The 16,700-nt window shown below is 38.8% G+C and overlaps 1 protein-coding gene across 1 annotated transcript in view; it reads left to right on the forward strand.

The window, feature by feature from the left end:
- Positions 1-16,700, forward strand: part of CFAP20DC (CFAP20 domain containing) — a 277,854-nt gene that overhangs the window by 162,252 nt on the left and 98,902 nt on the right. Inside the window, exon 11 of the mRNA XM_061622079.1 lies at positions 5,940-6,256. Within this exon, the coding sequence (XP_061478063.1) occupies positions 5,940-6,256 (317 nt within the window). The remainder of the gene's footprint in view (positions 1-5,939; positions 6,257-16,700) is intronic.

The following is a 16,700-nucleotide window of genomic DNA, read 5'->3' on the forward strand; positions in this document are numbered from 1 at the left end:
CACATGCTCCAGGTTTCCAAACCACATCCTAAAGATTAAACTCATATAGTTGCAGGACTTTTAGAGACCTGGAAGAATCCTGACTTATCTAATACCTTGTTGCTTCTTCCATTTACCACTCTTGGTATTGTATTTTGGTTTGAAAACAAAAGCACATTGTGAGTGCTACTTTGTATTGCCTAGAACAACACAAAGGTTACTTGTGTAAAGTGTGTATTCAAGTTCCATGACTTTAGAAGCATGACTCAAGCCAGAAGTAAAGCCTACAAGGGACTAGCTTTTTCTCCTTGAGATTCTTCTCTTGATACTTCAGTCAGGATGCCCCTGGTGGATAATATATGGACAATATGAATTAATTATCTGCAACCTCGTGTTAGAATCCTGAGAATCCTTGTTTCAGGGATAAATAACAGGACAATGTAATAGCAATAAACGTTGAAGCCACATTTGCGGGGGGGGGCGGAATAAGAACTGCAACTCCACTAAGGTTAGAGAAATCAGGGGGATGCAAATCATTCAAGAATATTGAAGAATATATATATTTGTCTCAATCATTATTTTCATCTTAAATTGACCCATAATTCAGAGATTATCTGTATTGCTTTGTGTTAGGTCCTTTCCAATTTAGAACTGAAATTCTTTTGATTGGTGGCAGAGAATACATAAACATATCTTCACATAGCAGGTGTGCAATACCATTACAAAAAGGAAATTGTTTTGGGGCAAAGGAAGAAATGAAATGAATGAATATTGTTTATCATTTGTCAGTCTTATTTATGCCATGTTGAAACCTTCATTAAAACGTTCGGCTGCAATTAGAAGCTCCAGCATAAATCTGACTCTGCAGAGAAACTAATTAGACATTTAGGTGATCATTCTTGTATTTATCTTGTTTGCTGCAATACTGTGATTACACAATAATTTACATATTTTTCCCGAGAAGATACATGAAATTATTCATTACAATTGATATGGAAACATTTTTTTTCCAGTGGAAGAATTCCAGTATAATTTGTAGCTGAGAGATAATAGGATTTAGTTTGGACTAGAACACTCTTCTTGTTCACTTGTAAACAAGTATTGATGCTGTGCTGACTACAGTTCATATCAGCTGTTGAACTATATAATAATTGTGAAGTATCATTCCACAGTCCTATATGCCACCTTCTTTTCCACTTCATAATACAGTTGAATTAAATATATATCCCTACCCCCAAAGTATTTGCCTAGAGGGGATAGAGAAGACACCCCCTCCCTCATTCCCAGCCATTTGCTTCTCTAGCTGTTGAATGGAAGAGGCTGTACGTTGCCAAGTGTACACAGGGTATGGTGCAAAACCACTGCTCTATCTCAGTAATGCAAAGGGTGTGAATATAATTGTTAAAAATCAGGTGCGTTTCTCAGTACTCTGCCTGACATTCCTATCCTGCCATTGAAATGATGATAGTCAATTGACTATAAATTTTTCTAAAACTAAGATTTTAGCCTTTGCCAAGCATTCTCCTGTTTATGAATGGACAATCAACGCCCAAAAAATTGCCCAAGTTACCCAATTTAAATACCTTGGCATATTGTTCCATTCATCATTGTCCTGGATTCCTCATATACGTGCGGCCATTTCCACTGCACGGAACTCAGCCAAGGATATCTTAAGGTTTTTCTTTACTAAAGGAGGACAATATATACCGGCAGCCTTAAAGGTCTTCAGGTCCAAAGTAATCCCCCAACTTCTTTACGGAGCACCTTTATGGATTGGTGCCTATAACCCTTCCGTAGAGGCAGTACTTTCACTTTTTCTTAGACAAATCTTTGGTGTCCCGAGGTGTGCCCCGTCGGCGGCCCTCAGATTAGAATCTGGCCTAGCTTCACTTGAAACTCAAGCGTGAACTATAGCCTTAAACTACGGGCTTAAACTGTCATTCGAGTATTCTTCTGGCTATCTACCACTTCTGTGGGAAGATCCCTTTATCTCGAAATGGGCCAAAACTTTTACTACTTACCTTGCGAGCATAGGTCTTTCACTTGAACACCTAATGTCTCAAGACCCCGAGTCAGTCAAAATCTCCATCCGGACCCAACTCAGGGATATAGACTTCCAACGTACCTTTTCCGCAGCTACCTCGACATGCTCCCCCATTCACTTTGGCCTGAGTTATATGCCGTTGATTTGCTCCTCCTACTTGGAACTCCTCACAGTCCCTAAATATCATCTAGCCTATACCAAGGCTAGGTTTAACTGCTTAACCTCTGCTTTACTAGAAGGAAGATTTCAGGGCATACCGTATGCAAACCGTATATGCCCCTGTAGTACGGGCGCCATTGAAACTCTCTCTCATGTCATTTTTGAGTGTCCATTATATTTTAATGGACACCTCAAATTTATAACCCCTATTATAAAAAAATTCCCACATAAGCCGTCTGATCGCCTACTTTTTTACCTTTTGTCAGCTTCCAGTAGAGATATTATTTTATCTGTTGCTAAATATATTTTCGCCGCCCAAGTAATACGTGGGGGATTTTTCCCTTCAGATGGACCTGATATTTTACTGTAATATGTTTTTATTGTTTTTATTAAGATAGTTGTTTGCAATTATTTTGTTCACTTACGAATGTATCCTGTCTCTTCTATGAATGTACTGGTCTATGACTGTAATAAACAAATTGATTGATTGATGACAGTCATGGCTTGTTCCCAAGTGGTCTCCCATTCAGTCACTGATCAGACCCAGACCTCCTTATCTTCTGTGGAGTTGCTGTATCATGTTCCTTGGGATTATGCCTTTGTTAGATTTATATGTTACAATAAGATTGAGGTGCACATTATAGAACATGTGGGATTGTTGCTGAATGCAGACATACCATGTCAAGCTACTCTCTTCTTCCTCAGTAATGTGTAGTAATGATTTACCCCATGTCATGACATTATGCCTTTCTTCAATTCCTGCTCCCAGTCCTCACCACTGGCTGCAACTGGTCAGTGATGAGTTGGGGCAGTGCAGAACAGAATGTTGCAAATACTCTGCATTACCGAGGGAGCATTGGGACTCAGCATTGGGGTGCAATTTTCAGTGGGAATCTCTGTGCTACCTGTGCTAGCCATACCTGTGCTATGCATAACCATACCATACACACATACCATACATAGCCATACCATACCATACAAAGCCTACCTGTGCTAGCCATTTAATAATTGTTAGCTCGCTTCCCCTCCCTCCTTCAATTAGTGGTAGATCATATTGCTGTTATGATGCAACTTTCATGTTAGTGTATTATAGGGGGGAAATGTTGCTGGTGGGATAATATTGGTTGGTGGAACTAGGGAATTCCAAGCTCTAGTGACCAAGCCACACAGTGCTAAATCTAATGAAGATAAGGGAGTAATGCATACTTGAGCAGTTCTCCTTTTCCCTAGATGTTGTTTGAGATCCCCCTTAATCAATCACATTGACATTTTTCTCTAACGTAATTTCAAACAGTGAAGTATAATTCAACAACGAGAAAGTAAAGAAACTCCTTCCTGTGTTTATCTGGCACAATCAATCTTTAAATCCATTTCATTGGCTTTATGTTTGTTTTAAAACAAGATTAGCCCTGCCTGCTTACAGGGGAATCTGGTGAAATTGATATATTCATACCTTTTTTTTACATGTCACACTTTCTCCAGCACAAAGCTATAGTCTAGAGATTCAAATATAAATCAGACAAGGGAGTTGGGGGGTGAAAGTAGAGGTTGGAACATGTGCTTACTCTTGAAAGGGGAGTCAAATCATTTGATTTTTAAGAAATCAGGCTCTAATTATATAGATAAGCCAGTATCCAAGTTTCCATCTCATTCCAGCATGACAAAGAAACAGAATACAAAATGGGGGTGTGGAGAGAAAGAGGTTTGTTTATGGAAATCAGAGCAGGTTTGATTCTCAGTGGGCAGGGCCACTGGTGCAACTAGAAACAGAAAGCAGTGCTAATCTGGTAAACATACAACCACTGAAACGGACTTAGAGATGATTGCACCAGATAAACATAGAAGGACCTCTTTTATTCTCTATATAAATTAAGTTTTATTGTTTGAAACACAGCTGAGTGATGTGTCCCAAGTACTCCTTTGTGTTTTCTCCAATATGTGAATTGCTGCCATTCATTCCTTGCTTAAAAGTAAAGATCCCTATTTCAGCACAGTATTGCATTAAAAGCAAAATTCTACCACCATCCCCAACACTCAGTGGCCTGTCTGGGGTGCAAGGCATCTCTATGCCCATTGCACAGAAAGACTCACTGCACAACCTCCCCCTGGTCTTTGCAATACATATGTAGTCATATCATTCATACCTCACCTGTCACAATAATGAGCATTCTGCTAGCATAAAAATACAATACCATGCTAGTTTTGGGTCCCAAACCCTACGTTACAGCACTGTGTACCAAACTAAGCACTTTGTTGTTATGTGCCTTCAAGTTGATTACGACTTATGGCGATCCTATGAATCAGCAACCTCCAATAGCATCTGTCACGAACCACCCTGTTCAGATCTTGTAAATTCAGGTCTGTGACTTCCTTTATGGAATCAATCCATCTCTTGTTTGGCCTTCCTCTTTTTCTACTCCCTTCTGTTTTTCCCAGCATTATTGTCTTTTCTAGTGAATCATGTCTTCTCATTATGTGTCCAAAGTACAACAACCTCAGTTTCATCATTTTAGCTTCTAGTGATAGTTCTGGTTTAATTTGTTCTAACACCCAATTATTTGTCTTTTTCTCAGTCCATGGTATGTGCAAAGCTCTCCTCCAGCACCACATTTCAAATGAGTTGATTTTTCTCTTGCCTGCTTTTTTCACTGCACAACTTTTACATCCATACATAGAGATCGGGAATACCATGGTCTGAATGATCCTGACTTTGGTGTTCAGTGATACATCTTTGCATTTGAAAACTAAGCACTAAATTAACACATTATGAGAGAGACCTTCCTTAAAATTACTTCAGAATGTCAACTGTACTACAGATAAGGTGACATATTAATTGATCAATTAGTTAATTAGACAAAAATCTAAGTGGCTAACTAAAATAATGTATCCAGAAAAGAGGGAGAGGTGAAAAATTAACAACCCTCAAGACAAGGTGAGTATGGGAACAGGAGGTACCAAGCCAAACCTGGGAAAAGTGCCAGCAATTGTAACATTGGAGGCAGAGGCTTAGCACACAGAAGGGTTTTTTTTAATTCATTTACTGGATGTCTAGACCTAGAATACATCTCACACAGTAACCTCATTGTGGTTTCTAACTTAATACAGCAAGATATGGCATAAAACAGCCAATAATATGCTGTACTTAGAGCATTTTTAATGAAACACAGAGTAAAGCTGAAGAATAAGAATAAATATGGAACATTAGGCAGCATCAACTAATTTCCTCCAAAGGCCCAGGAGAACAAATGTGTTTTAACTTGGTGATGGAAGTCAACACAATTGTCACCATGTGTGCCTCCAGGGGGAAGGGATTTCCATAGTCAAGGCATCACAACAGAGAAGGCCTCATCATGTGTCACCATACAGCAGACTTTGCCCACCGGCAGGATGACAAGAACTTCCCCTGCTGACTGCAGGGTCCAAGTTGGTTGTTTGGAGAGGAAGTGCTTCAGCAAATAACTGAGTCCTATGTTATGCAGAACTTCATAAGTCAACACTAACACCACATTCATTATAGCTGGCTAGGGATGATGGGAATTAAGAGTTCAACAATACCAGGACAGCCATAAATTCCTCATCCCTGGTGTAAGGCATTTAATTATATTCTATAATAATGTCATGCCTTCTTTTTATGACTTTTGACAACCTCCATAATATTTCCTGCAACACTTGTTATTTGCTTATTGAATTTATTTAAAGAGACATTTTTATATGGAAGCAGTTACCATTCTGACTGTTGATTTTTTCTTATTCGCAGATGAATGGATATTCCCTGATAAAGAAAGTTCTCAACTGGATTCCAGCAATCCATCACTAATGGATTGTGAAACATCTTATGTTTTAAACTCTGCATTGAGTGATGGCCAAGCCTGTGAAAACAGGCAAGCAGCCAAAGACCAACATGAGGATATTTTTACCTATTCCTCAAAACCTAGATCAGCACCTCATGGGAAGCCCTTGAACCTGTCATCTGAAAGCTGCAGCTTTTCTGTGGATTTAAAAGAAGAGATCAGTGGGGTTTGGCGAGGAGCTCAAATGGAAGATGACTTTTATGGAAACAAGAGCAATGAAGAAGTGAGTTACTTTGGTTGTTGTTGGCTTGTCATAATTGTACTCATCTGCAGTTGGCAATGTCATCTGACATTCTTCCTCATGAATGAATAGGATCTGTGCGTGTGAAGCTCCTTTCAGCTTAAAAAGTGATTTTGTATGTGAGAGAGAGACAGAGAGAGAAGCATGCAATCTGCTGCTGTAGATAGTTGGACTGGCATTTAAGTGACATCAGCAAAAACAGATTTCTGCCTTGAGGAACTTAAAATCTAAATGACATCAATGGGGAAGATGATGGGGTCAGGGGATGGAAGAGAAAAAGTTAGCAAGTAATCAAGTTTAGTCACATGTATTTTATTTGTGAGTGAGAAGTTACTGACCTGAGGTGCAGGATTTTCTTTCCCAGATTGGTGCCCCTCAGAATCTGCCACAGTGGGGCTTTGCTGATGTGTGAGATCCAGGGTATCATAGAATAGTAGAGTTGGAAGGGGCCTATGAGGCCATTGAGTCCAACCCCCTGTTCAATGCAGGAATCCAAATCAAAGCATTCCCGACAGATGGCTGTCCAGCTTCCTCTTGAATGCCTCCAGTGTTGGAGAGCCCACTACTTCTCTAGGTAATTGATTCTATTGTTGTATGGCTCTTAACAGTTAGGAAATTTTTCCTGATGTCCAGTCGAAATCTGGCTTCCTGCAACTTGAGCCCATTATTCCGTGTCCTGCACTCTGGGACAATCGGGAAGAGATCCTGGCCCTCCTCTATGTGACAACCTTTCATGTACTTGAAGAGTGCTATCATATCTCCCCTCAGTCTTCTCCAGGCTAAACATGCCCAGTTCTTTCAGTCTCTCCTCATAGGGTTTTGTTTCCAGTCCCCTGATCATCCTTGTTGCCCTCCTCTGAACCTGTTCCAGTTTGTCTGCATCCTTCTTGAAGTGCGGAGACCAGAACTGGACGCAGTATTCAAGATGAGGCCTAACCAGTGCTGAATAGAGGGGAATTAATACTTCATGCGTTTTGAAACTATACTTCTATAAATGCAGCCTAATATAGGTAGGATCCTGCCATTCCTGTTCTATAGAGGGACTCTACACAAGGAAGTAATTAGGCAAGACCTGGATCAAGACACTCTATAAAAATGTATAAATAACAATAGACCTATGTTTAGTTAAACACATTTAATGAAATTTATATATTTTCAATATATGGGAATCATCTCAAGACAGAAAAACCATTTCAAAGGCAAATTCAGCTACTCCTGTGCTAAACTGTGTACCTGTGTCCAACATTGTTGTTTTGGCCTTTCCAACCAGTATATTCTGTCTAATATGATCTGCTCTGTGGCATACATAATACAACTACCAAACTGTCTCAGTACTGATGCTGTGAGCGAATGCATACTGAAAATGTATTTTAGACTATCAAGGCCTATCACCTCTGATGAACACCTTTCATGAATGGCCAATCCATTTCATATTTTCAGATGTTGTACAACCCTTATGCGGTACTAGTGATTAACTGATTAACAGTGCTGACTTTTCTGCTTTTGCCTCTTACTTGTTTCCTTGTCAGTTGGTGCAGTCTCCTTTCTAAACCTTTAAAGACAAGTATAATTTCACCTACTTCATGTCCTCTATTTTAGATTTGCATTATACATTACAGATGAAAGTGAACAGTGCAATCACGTGTGAAGAATGTGATTTCCCCACCACACTCCTCCCAAAAAATATTAATGTGGTGTGTTTTTTTAAAAATGCCAGTAGCCTAGACTTTCACCTCTTTAAAAAAAATGGGTGGCACCTACATGAATGTGATTAAGGGTTTTGCAGCTTTGGCATTATGAGAAATATTGAGCTCTGACTGAAAAACAACCAATAACTGAACTGGAAACATCAGCTGCCGCTATAATTACAAAAATTCAGCAGATTGTCATGTCAGTCAGTCTTTGCATCACGTTGTTATGACAACCACTGTCTCTGCCTTTATTAACATTCCAGACTCTTCCTTTTTTAATTATGGAAATCATTTTTTATCATTTAAATCTCTTTCCACTATAGAAGTAGAAGAAAGTTATTGCTGCTAGAAAGATGAAAATTTTGCAAAAATATGGCTCCATTCCCCTCAGAAAATTGCATTTTGCTTCCTAAACATAACCAGACTGAATTCCTATCTTCCAGTATCTCTTGGATATTTTTTTACCTTATACCTGTCAGGTTTCATTATTTTCATTATGATTTTAGGATTTCAGGGTTAAGCCAATTAAAGTTGGTGTAATGAATCCTGTACAATCATGGTCATTTGTACCATATGGTCTCTGTTTTTGGAACTCTTCTCTAGTGTGGAGATTTTCTTTCTGTGTCTATTATCTGGAAAGATAAGACCAGTTACTAATTAGGAAAACAGCATTAAGGACTGCATTATGATGATGTTTCTTCTTATAGATATTTGACACTTTTTGTTCTTTCCCATTTGACATTTACCTTGGTTTACTTTATTTCCTACATAAAAGTAAAACCTGAATGGATATGCATTGTGGATACCCCCTTAGACATGAGAAATCTTTTTGCAACACTTTAAATCAGTTGCAAAATTCACATTCTTGTATACACTAACAGGAACTCAAAGAAAGATGAAGAGAGTGATAGCAGATCTTTGTTTAGGGGCCAGTCCAGGAGGCATCTGAATTCTGCCTTGAAGTTCAACTTCGTTATTGGCTTCTCTTTTCTTTTTTAAAGTAAGCAGTTGGACCTCTAGACTTTTGAGTTTGAAAATGTGCCCACATGCTTATCTTGATATTTTCCTTCGATTAAAATGAATGGGGCAGTCCAACTGAACAGATGTGTCCACTGTATTGACATGGACAAAAGACTTTACATCAGGGGAAGTGTCCTCTGAAAGTGCAGGCTCCACTTTGGACATTATGCCAATGCAAAGGAAACAGAAAGTGGAAGCACAGCCCTAGGCCCTTGCACAGCTCTGCAATGAGCTTGGACCTTGCCCTTCTTGGCTTATTAAAGTTTGCTTAGGGGGTTTGACCGAATTGATCCAGGATGTGGTCAATGCATCAATGCAGGAGGGAGTGGTTCCAGCCACCCTGAAAGAGGCAGTGATTTGACCACTCCTGAAAAAGCTCCCCCTGGACCATTGGTTTGTGACAACTACCGTCTGGTCACAAATACCACCTTCTTAGGGAAGGTAATTGAGAGGGTTGTGGCACAGCAATTGCAACTACTCTTGGATGAAACAGATTATCTTGACCTATTCCATTCTGGGTTCAGGCCTGGTTATGGGACTGAATCTGCCTTGGTCGCCCTGATGGATGATCTTTATCAGGAGAAGGACAGGGGGAGTCTGGGGTGCTCCTGGATCCATCTTTGTTGCTGGACGCCCAGGTGACCTCAGTGGCTAGGAGTGCCTTTTACCAGCTTTGGATGGTAAGACAGCTGTGGCCGTTTCTGGACAGGGATAGCCTGACCACTGTTGTCCATGCAGTGGTAACCTCCAGGTTGGATTACTATAATGTGCTCTATGTGGGGCTACCCTTGAAGTTGGTCCAGAAGCTGCAGTTGGTGCAAAATACAGCAGCAAGAATGCTTACTGGAGCAAGTTATTGCCAACATGTCACTCCACTACTGAAAGAATTGCAGTGGCTACCTATCAGCTATCAGGCTAAATTCAAGGCACTAGTCCCTATATAGCTTGGGACCAGGATACTTGAAAGACCATCTTACCCTTATATATCCAGTAGATCACTGAGCTCTGCAGGTGAGGGCCTCCTCCAGATACCATCTTATCAGGAGGTCCATTCTGCACAACATAGGAAACAGACCTTTAGTGTAGTGGCACCAACCCTTTGGAATTCCCTCCCCTTAAATGTTAGACAGACACCATCTCTGTTATCTTTCTGGTGCCTACTAAGACCTTCCTCTTTCAACAAGCCTTTTAAGTAGAGACCTTATCCAGGTCTACATCTGTGTTGGAATTGCTTTTTAATATATTTTTAAAGCTTTTTAAAAATATTTTAAAGCTTTTTAAAAAATGTTTTTAAAGATGTTTTGTTTTAGAATGTTTTAATGGTTGTTGTGTTTTAATATATTTTAAAGTCTGTTTTTATGATTTTTTTTAAAGTGTTTTTAGTGCTTTTTTTTAAGTGCCCTGGGCTCCTGCTAGGAGAAACGGCAGGAAATAAATAAATAAATAAAATGAGAGAGATGTGAAAGACATTAAGACCATGGTGGAAAACTTTCTGGTCCTTTTACGTATGCATAAAGTCCATGTCCACTCGGACAAAGACCTTAGATATCCCACTTTTCATGGAATTGTGTTTCTGTGTTCTGCTGGTTTCTGGGTTCTTCCTTACCTTTTACAAACGCATCCTCACCAGAATAAACCCCCACAGTGTTGCAATTAAAATGATCCCCATTAAGTTATGTTTTGCAAATCTACAGTAAACCTGTTAGTTAAATATCAGCTGTTAAAGTTTCTTCTTCTTACCTTCAGTTTTTCACAGACACGGTTGTTATATGTTCGGATTCTATTTACAGACTGAAAGGGTTTTCTCTATTTATGTTTCTCAACAGATTGTTTTGCCTGTATTCTGACTTTCCCCAGGTTCTCAGGGTGAGAGGCTGCTGCACTGCCTTGACATTTATTTATTATGTATTATTTTATTTATTATTTGTTGTGCTTTAGCTTTCTGTGCTAACAAACCTAAGTTCCACAGGGCTAACTCTCTTGTTGTAGCCTACGGGGGCTAGACTAAAGATGATCCTGCCTCTTTTGATGAATAGCTAAGACTATTTTGTATTGTTAAGATGTTCAGAACAAGCTATACCATGGATCCCTCTTTATTTGTCCTGCATACTACCATCCACCTTTGGCAAAGGAGAGAACTACAGGGGAACATGCAACATCTATTCAGCTCTTCATATCTGTAGGCCAGAGCAGTTCAGATGGTACTCCTTGATTTCTATAAAAGCTTCTGTGTGAGGCTTGCTCACTGGCATGAGCAACTAGGAAATCTTGCTAGCTACAGAATGCCTTTGCCTTTCTTCTCCCCAACTCCACCTCATACTGTCTTATACTTCATTTGAGCCAGATCTGATCATTTTGCTTTGCTGGTGGGGTCAGTCGTATAATTTGGCCTGCATTTTTATTGGAGTTATTGCTAAATAAATCACATAAAAATGTACATTCTCATGATTGTGCAGTACTGTAGTCCTCATCTTATGAAGCTCTTCCTGCTCCTCTTCTCATTCACGTTTAAATTAATAAGATGGTTCTCTCTACAAAGCATGTTAACTCTGGCTTCTCACCATTTAAAATCTGAATACAAAAGGACTAGGTTCCATCTGCTCCAAAGTGGGCTCTCAAGAATGATCTTTTTAAAAATTACAACTCAACAAGAGCAATCGGTTTTCTGTATCCAGAAATTATTGTCCAAATACCCATCTGCATCTCCTTTCAAGGAATGTGGTACTGCAATAGAAAAGCTATCTCCTTAGGGAAATCAGTCTCTTCAGTGTGCATATGCCATGCTACAGTTAATCAGACATACTTTATTGAAGTTCTTGGCACTATTGCATGATTGAATTTTTTAAAAAAAATATACGAGGGAGAGATGTAGAAATTGAAATGTGCATTGGTGGGTAGTGTGGGGTAAAGGTCAGCTAAAATGTGATATTACAAAATACAGTATGCTATTGATATATATAAAATCTGCCAAATTATATGTGCATATGTTAAAGTATTTACTTGTATGGTAAATGAAAGTGTGTGTAGGTATAAAAATAGAGGTCCTAATGAAATCTCTGCTTATGGAAATGATGCTACTCTCCATGAGGAATGTATCTCATGTATAAGGATATGAAGTTAGGGAGGGGAAGATGCAGTTCGGGGGGGAGGAAGCAAAGGTTTATGAGGCCTGATGTACAAAAAATGGGGATTTTTTAAAATAGTTTTTTAAAAAGTAGGCAGAAATCAGGGTGAGGGGGAAAATCTTATTTATTTGTTCAATTTTTTTTATCCTACTGTTCCTTGAAGGATGAGGCAGTGTGTAACGTACCACCCCCCCAATTTTAACCTCACAGTAACCACAAGAGACAGTGATTGTACCATGTATTTGAATTCTTATCTCTCTGGTGCTAGTCTGACACACTAACCAATATATCACTTGACTTTTATGATTTTTTTATTAGTGAAATTATATTAATAGAAAATGAGAACCAAACTAAATGTGGATCATCATTCATATGTCCACCCCATTCACTTTTAAATTGGGGGTACTCCTGTGCCTTACCTCTCCACAGTGAGTTGCTTCATCCACCTTTTATTATAGAAAAAGGTTGCTTGAGCAGGAGAGTAATAGATGAGACAGAGGCATGAGCAGGGTTGAGCTGTTATTATTAAAATAGCTTTCTGGCCTTCCCTGCATCTCAACACAATATTTGGAAGTAACTGAGGCCACATCCAGACCAGACATTTATTCCACTGTAAACAGTCATGGTTTCCCCCAAAGAATCCTGGGAAGTGTAGTTTGTGAAAAGTGCTGGGTGTTATTAGGAGACTCCTAGTCCCCTGACAGCTCCAGTGGCCAGAGTGGTTTAACAGTCAGCCCCTCTTCCCAGAGAATTCTGGGAACTAGAGCTTTGTGCTTATGAAGAGGACCGATACAACTCCCAAAACCCCAATTTACCACCTGACTTCTCTGACCACCCTCAATGGCCTCCAGTCACTCAAGGGGAGATAATGGAGTTGATAGTGGGGTTAAAACCCTCCAAAGCCCCCAGCCCAGATAACATTCCACCGGAACTCTTGATCAATTTTCCGGATTGGTGGGCCCCATTATTAGCCAGTATCTTCACAAAAATCAATAACACAGGCCATTTTACAAAGGTTTGGTGGAATGCAATAGTTGTGCCAATCCATAAAAAAGGTGACAGAGAAGATCCATCAAATTACCGTCCAATTAGTTTACTTTCTGTTATCGGCAAACTTTATGCTTCCCACCTAAAATCAAAACTATACATCTGGATGGAAGAAAACAACGTATTAGGAGGTGAACAGGCAGGATTTAGAAAAGGAAGCTCTGTCCTTGACCATTGCCTATTGCTAAATTTCCTCGCTGAAAAATACATGAAACACAGAGGAAATGGGCTTTACGTAGCATTTGTGGACTTAAAATCTCCATTTGACTCCATTTCAAGAGATCACCTTTGGAAAAAATTGGCTCAATTACGAATTGATAAAAGGCTTCTCTTTTTAATATATAATTTACACCAACATACCTCACTGCAGGTTCGCTGCGGACATGAGGGGGCTCTATCAAATCCAATCCCCACCACCAAAGGAGTAAGACAGGGATGTACTTTGGCTCCCTATCTGTTCAATTTATATCTGAACGATTTAAACACACACTGTGTGTCTAATGACTATCATTCCCCAAAAGTCGGGGTACATTCCTGCCCTCTTCTTCTTCATGCCGATGCTACTGCTGCTGCTCTCCTTTCCCTCTCTAAGGTGGGACTTAAACGCTTGTTACGAGCCTTTATGACCTACTGTTCCCAGAATCATTTAACAATAAACTATTCAAAAACAAAAATATTAGTGTTTGCGAGGCGTAAAATGTCAGGTACTTGGATAGTAAACGGCCAACAAATTGCCCTCATCTCGCAGTATAAATATCTTGGTATTACCTTTCCCTCAACCCTGAACTGGGCAACACATATAAGGGCTGCCGTTGCTAAAGCCCGAAACTCAGTTAAAAACCTTCTCCGTTACTTCTTTTATAAAGGGGGAAGGTATGTGCCCGCAGCCATTAAGGTTTTTCAAATAAAAATTATTCCTCAGTTGTTATATGGTATACCAATTTGGATTCATGCATTTAATTCCTCAATAGAAGCAGTTCTTTCCACCTTCTTATGTCATCTAATGGGTGTACCCAGATGCGGCCCGGCAGCTGTCCTTAGACTAGAAGGTGGCATTTCCTCTATCGAATGCCAAGCGTGGATGTTAGCCTCCAATTATTGGGCCAGAGTATCTTACGAACCACCTTTGGGTTATTTAACTTACCTCTGGAGTGATTTGTTTATATCAAGTTGGAACAACAACTTTGGGAGTAAATTCTCCTCCTTAGGCCTATCATTTGAATACCTATCGTCACAATCCCTAAATTCGGCTAAACTTGCAATTCAAACTCGTCTTAAGGACATAGATTTCCAAATTAACACCACAATGGCCACAAAAAGATGTTCTCCCATCCACTTTCAATTAATCTTTGACCCCACCATTATGCTCCGTATTTGGATTTTCTCATACTTCCTAAATTGCGCCTGGCCTTCACAAGAGCCAGATTTAACTCCCTTCATTCATCACTTCTTTTAGGGAGATACCAAGGAATCCCATATGAGCAACGTTTGTGCCCTTGTGAGAAGGGTAATATTGAAACGCTTTTTCATATCATGTTTGACTGCCCTGTTTATGATTTTATACGATTTAAATTTTTATTTAAGATAATGGAAAGTATCACTCAGATGGCTCCTGGAAATAAGTTGCGCTATCTAATATCAGGATCTAATAAACAAATTACTATGAATGTTGCTAAATTTATATACGCTGCGCAATTGAAACGTTCTGAACTTCTGTCGACTTAACCTGTTTTATAATAGAAGGACAAAATGTACCGTTTTTAGCTCTGTTTTAAATTATATTGTGCTGTACCTTACGCCTTCAATAGGACAGGTCTATGACCGCAAATAAAGATGACTTTGACTTTGACTTAGAGCTTTGTGAGGGGAATAACAGTCTCCTACCAATTCTCAGCACCCTTTGCAAACTACACTTCCCAGAATTCTTTAAACCATGACTGTTTAAAGCAGAATAAATATCTGTGTGGGTGTGGACTTTAAAAAAAAGTGTACCCAATCTTAATTGGAAATACTTTTAAAAGAAATATTAATAGAACAATCTATATTTTTATTTTGTTAAAAGGTACTGTTTCATTTGGTTCACTGAACTGTAAGCCTCACATCGCTTCAAAAGATAAACAGTAAAAAGTTAGGTTATAACTGAGACTGCCGTCCTAAACACTATGGAATAAGCCCCATTAGAGACAATGGACTTAATTCTTTTTTTTTTTTTCAATAATTTTTATTCAGATTTTCATAAAACATACAAGACAAAATCATAAAACATTCAAAGACAAAAAACAAAATCAAAAATAGTTAAACAAAAAGAAAAAAAGAAAAAAAAAAACAAAAATAAAAAATAAAGAGTAAAATATTGACTTCCCATTTGTCAAAGATCAAATCAGTTATAAGTCTATAATATATAACAATCCTGTCTCTTAAGTCATATTATAAAATCACTTTCCTCCAGTAGTTATCTTACTTAATCATCAAATCTCATAAACATTACTTTATTCTTTCCACAAAAAGTCAAAGAGAGGTTTCAATTCTTTAAGAAATATATCTATCAATTTTTTTTTCCAGATAAGCATATCGATTAATCCATCTCATTACTAATTATGATAATCTTATTGTCATAACCATAGTCAAAATAAACATTTCAATTAATCCATCACATCAGAATCTGTTAGGTTCAATAATTTCAGTAGCCATTGTTCTATTATCTCTATTAGTTCCATTTTCCATCTTCCATCTTCAGTAGTCTTGTTAAGTCCAGTAATTTCAATATCCAATCTTCCATTATCAGTATTCCATAATAATCTTGCTGTCAAAGCCATAGTCATATAGTAAGAGTCTGATGGGGATTACCTCTATCCCAAATATTTTCTTGCCATCCATTCTGAATAAGTTGCTGAAATACTGCTGTAAAATCATATCTCTGTTCTTTTTTTCAAAATACACTGGGTCATCTCTTAAAGGTTTTTCCATTGTCACATGGCTGCAGTTAATTCCATAGATTTTCTCTATATTGGGCTCCATCACATCATTCCAGTCCAGAAGATTATCCATGCCATTGATAACTTTATCTCTAGAATCTTCATTCATTTCTTCAGAGATAACATTGAGTTCCAAACAATAGATTTTATTTCTAAAGTCCATAGACTCCAAATCTTGTTCCTGTTCCACGTTGGTTCCAATCTCCGGGATCTCCTCTCTCACAGGGACCCCTATTCCAGTCTCCAGGGTCACCTCTCTCACAGGGACCCCTGTTCCAATCTCCGGGGTCTCCTCTCTCACAGGGACCCCTTCCAGGGTCACCTCTCTCACAGGGACCCTTATATCTTTAATCTCCTGCTTCATTTTACTCAATTCAATTTTCATTATCTCAATCTCATCCATTATTTTCTGAAACATAGTTATTTCCAGATTTTCAGCCACTTTCTTAATTGCCATTTTAAAAGAAAAATATAGGAAAACCACTTCTTATTTCAGCAACAATTGGGTTAATACTCCAAACTTGGTGACATCACAGTATAAACAGAGCAGACAGCCTTATCTCTCCAA

Source organism: Rhineura floridana, chromosome 3 (genome assembly GCF_030035675.1).
Source record: "Rhineura floridana isolate rRhiFlo1 chromosome 3, rRhiFlo1.hap2, whole genome shotgun sequence".
Lineage (NCBI taxonomy): Eukaryota > Metazoa > Chordata > Lepidosauria > Squamata > Rhineuridae > Rhineura > Rhineura floridana.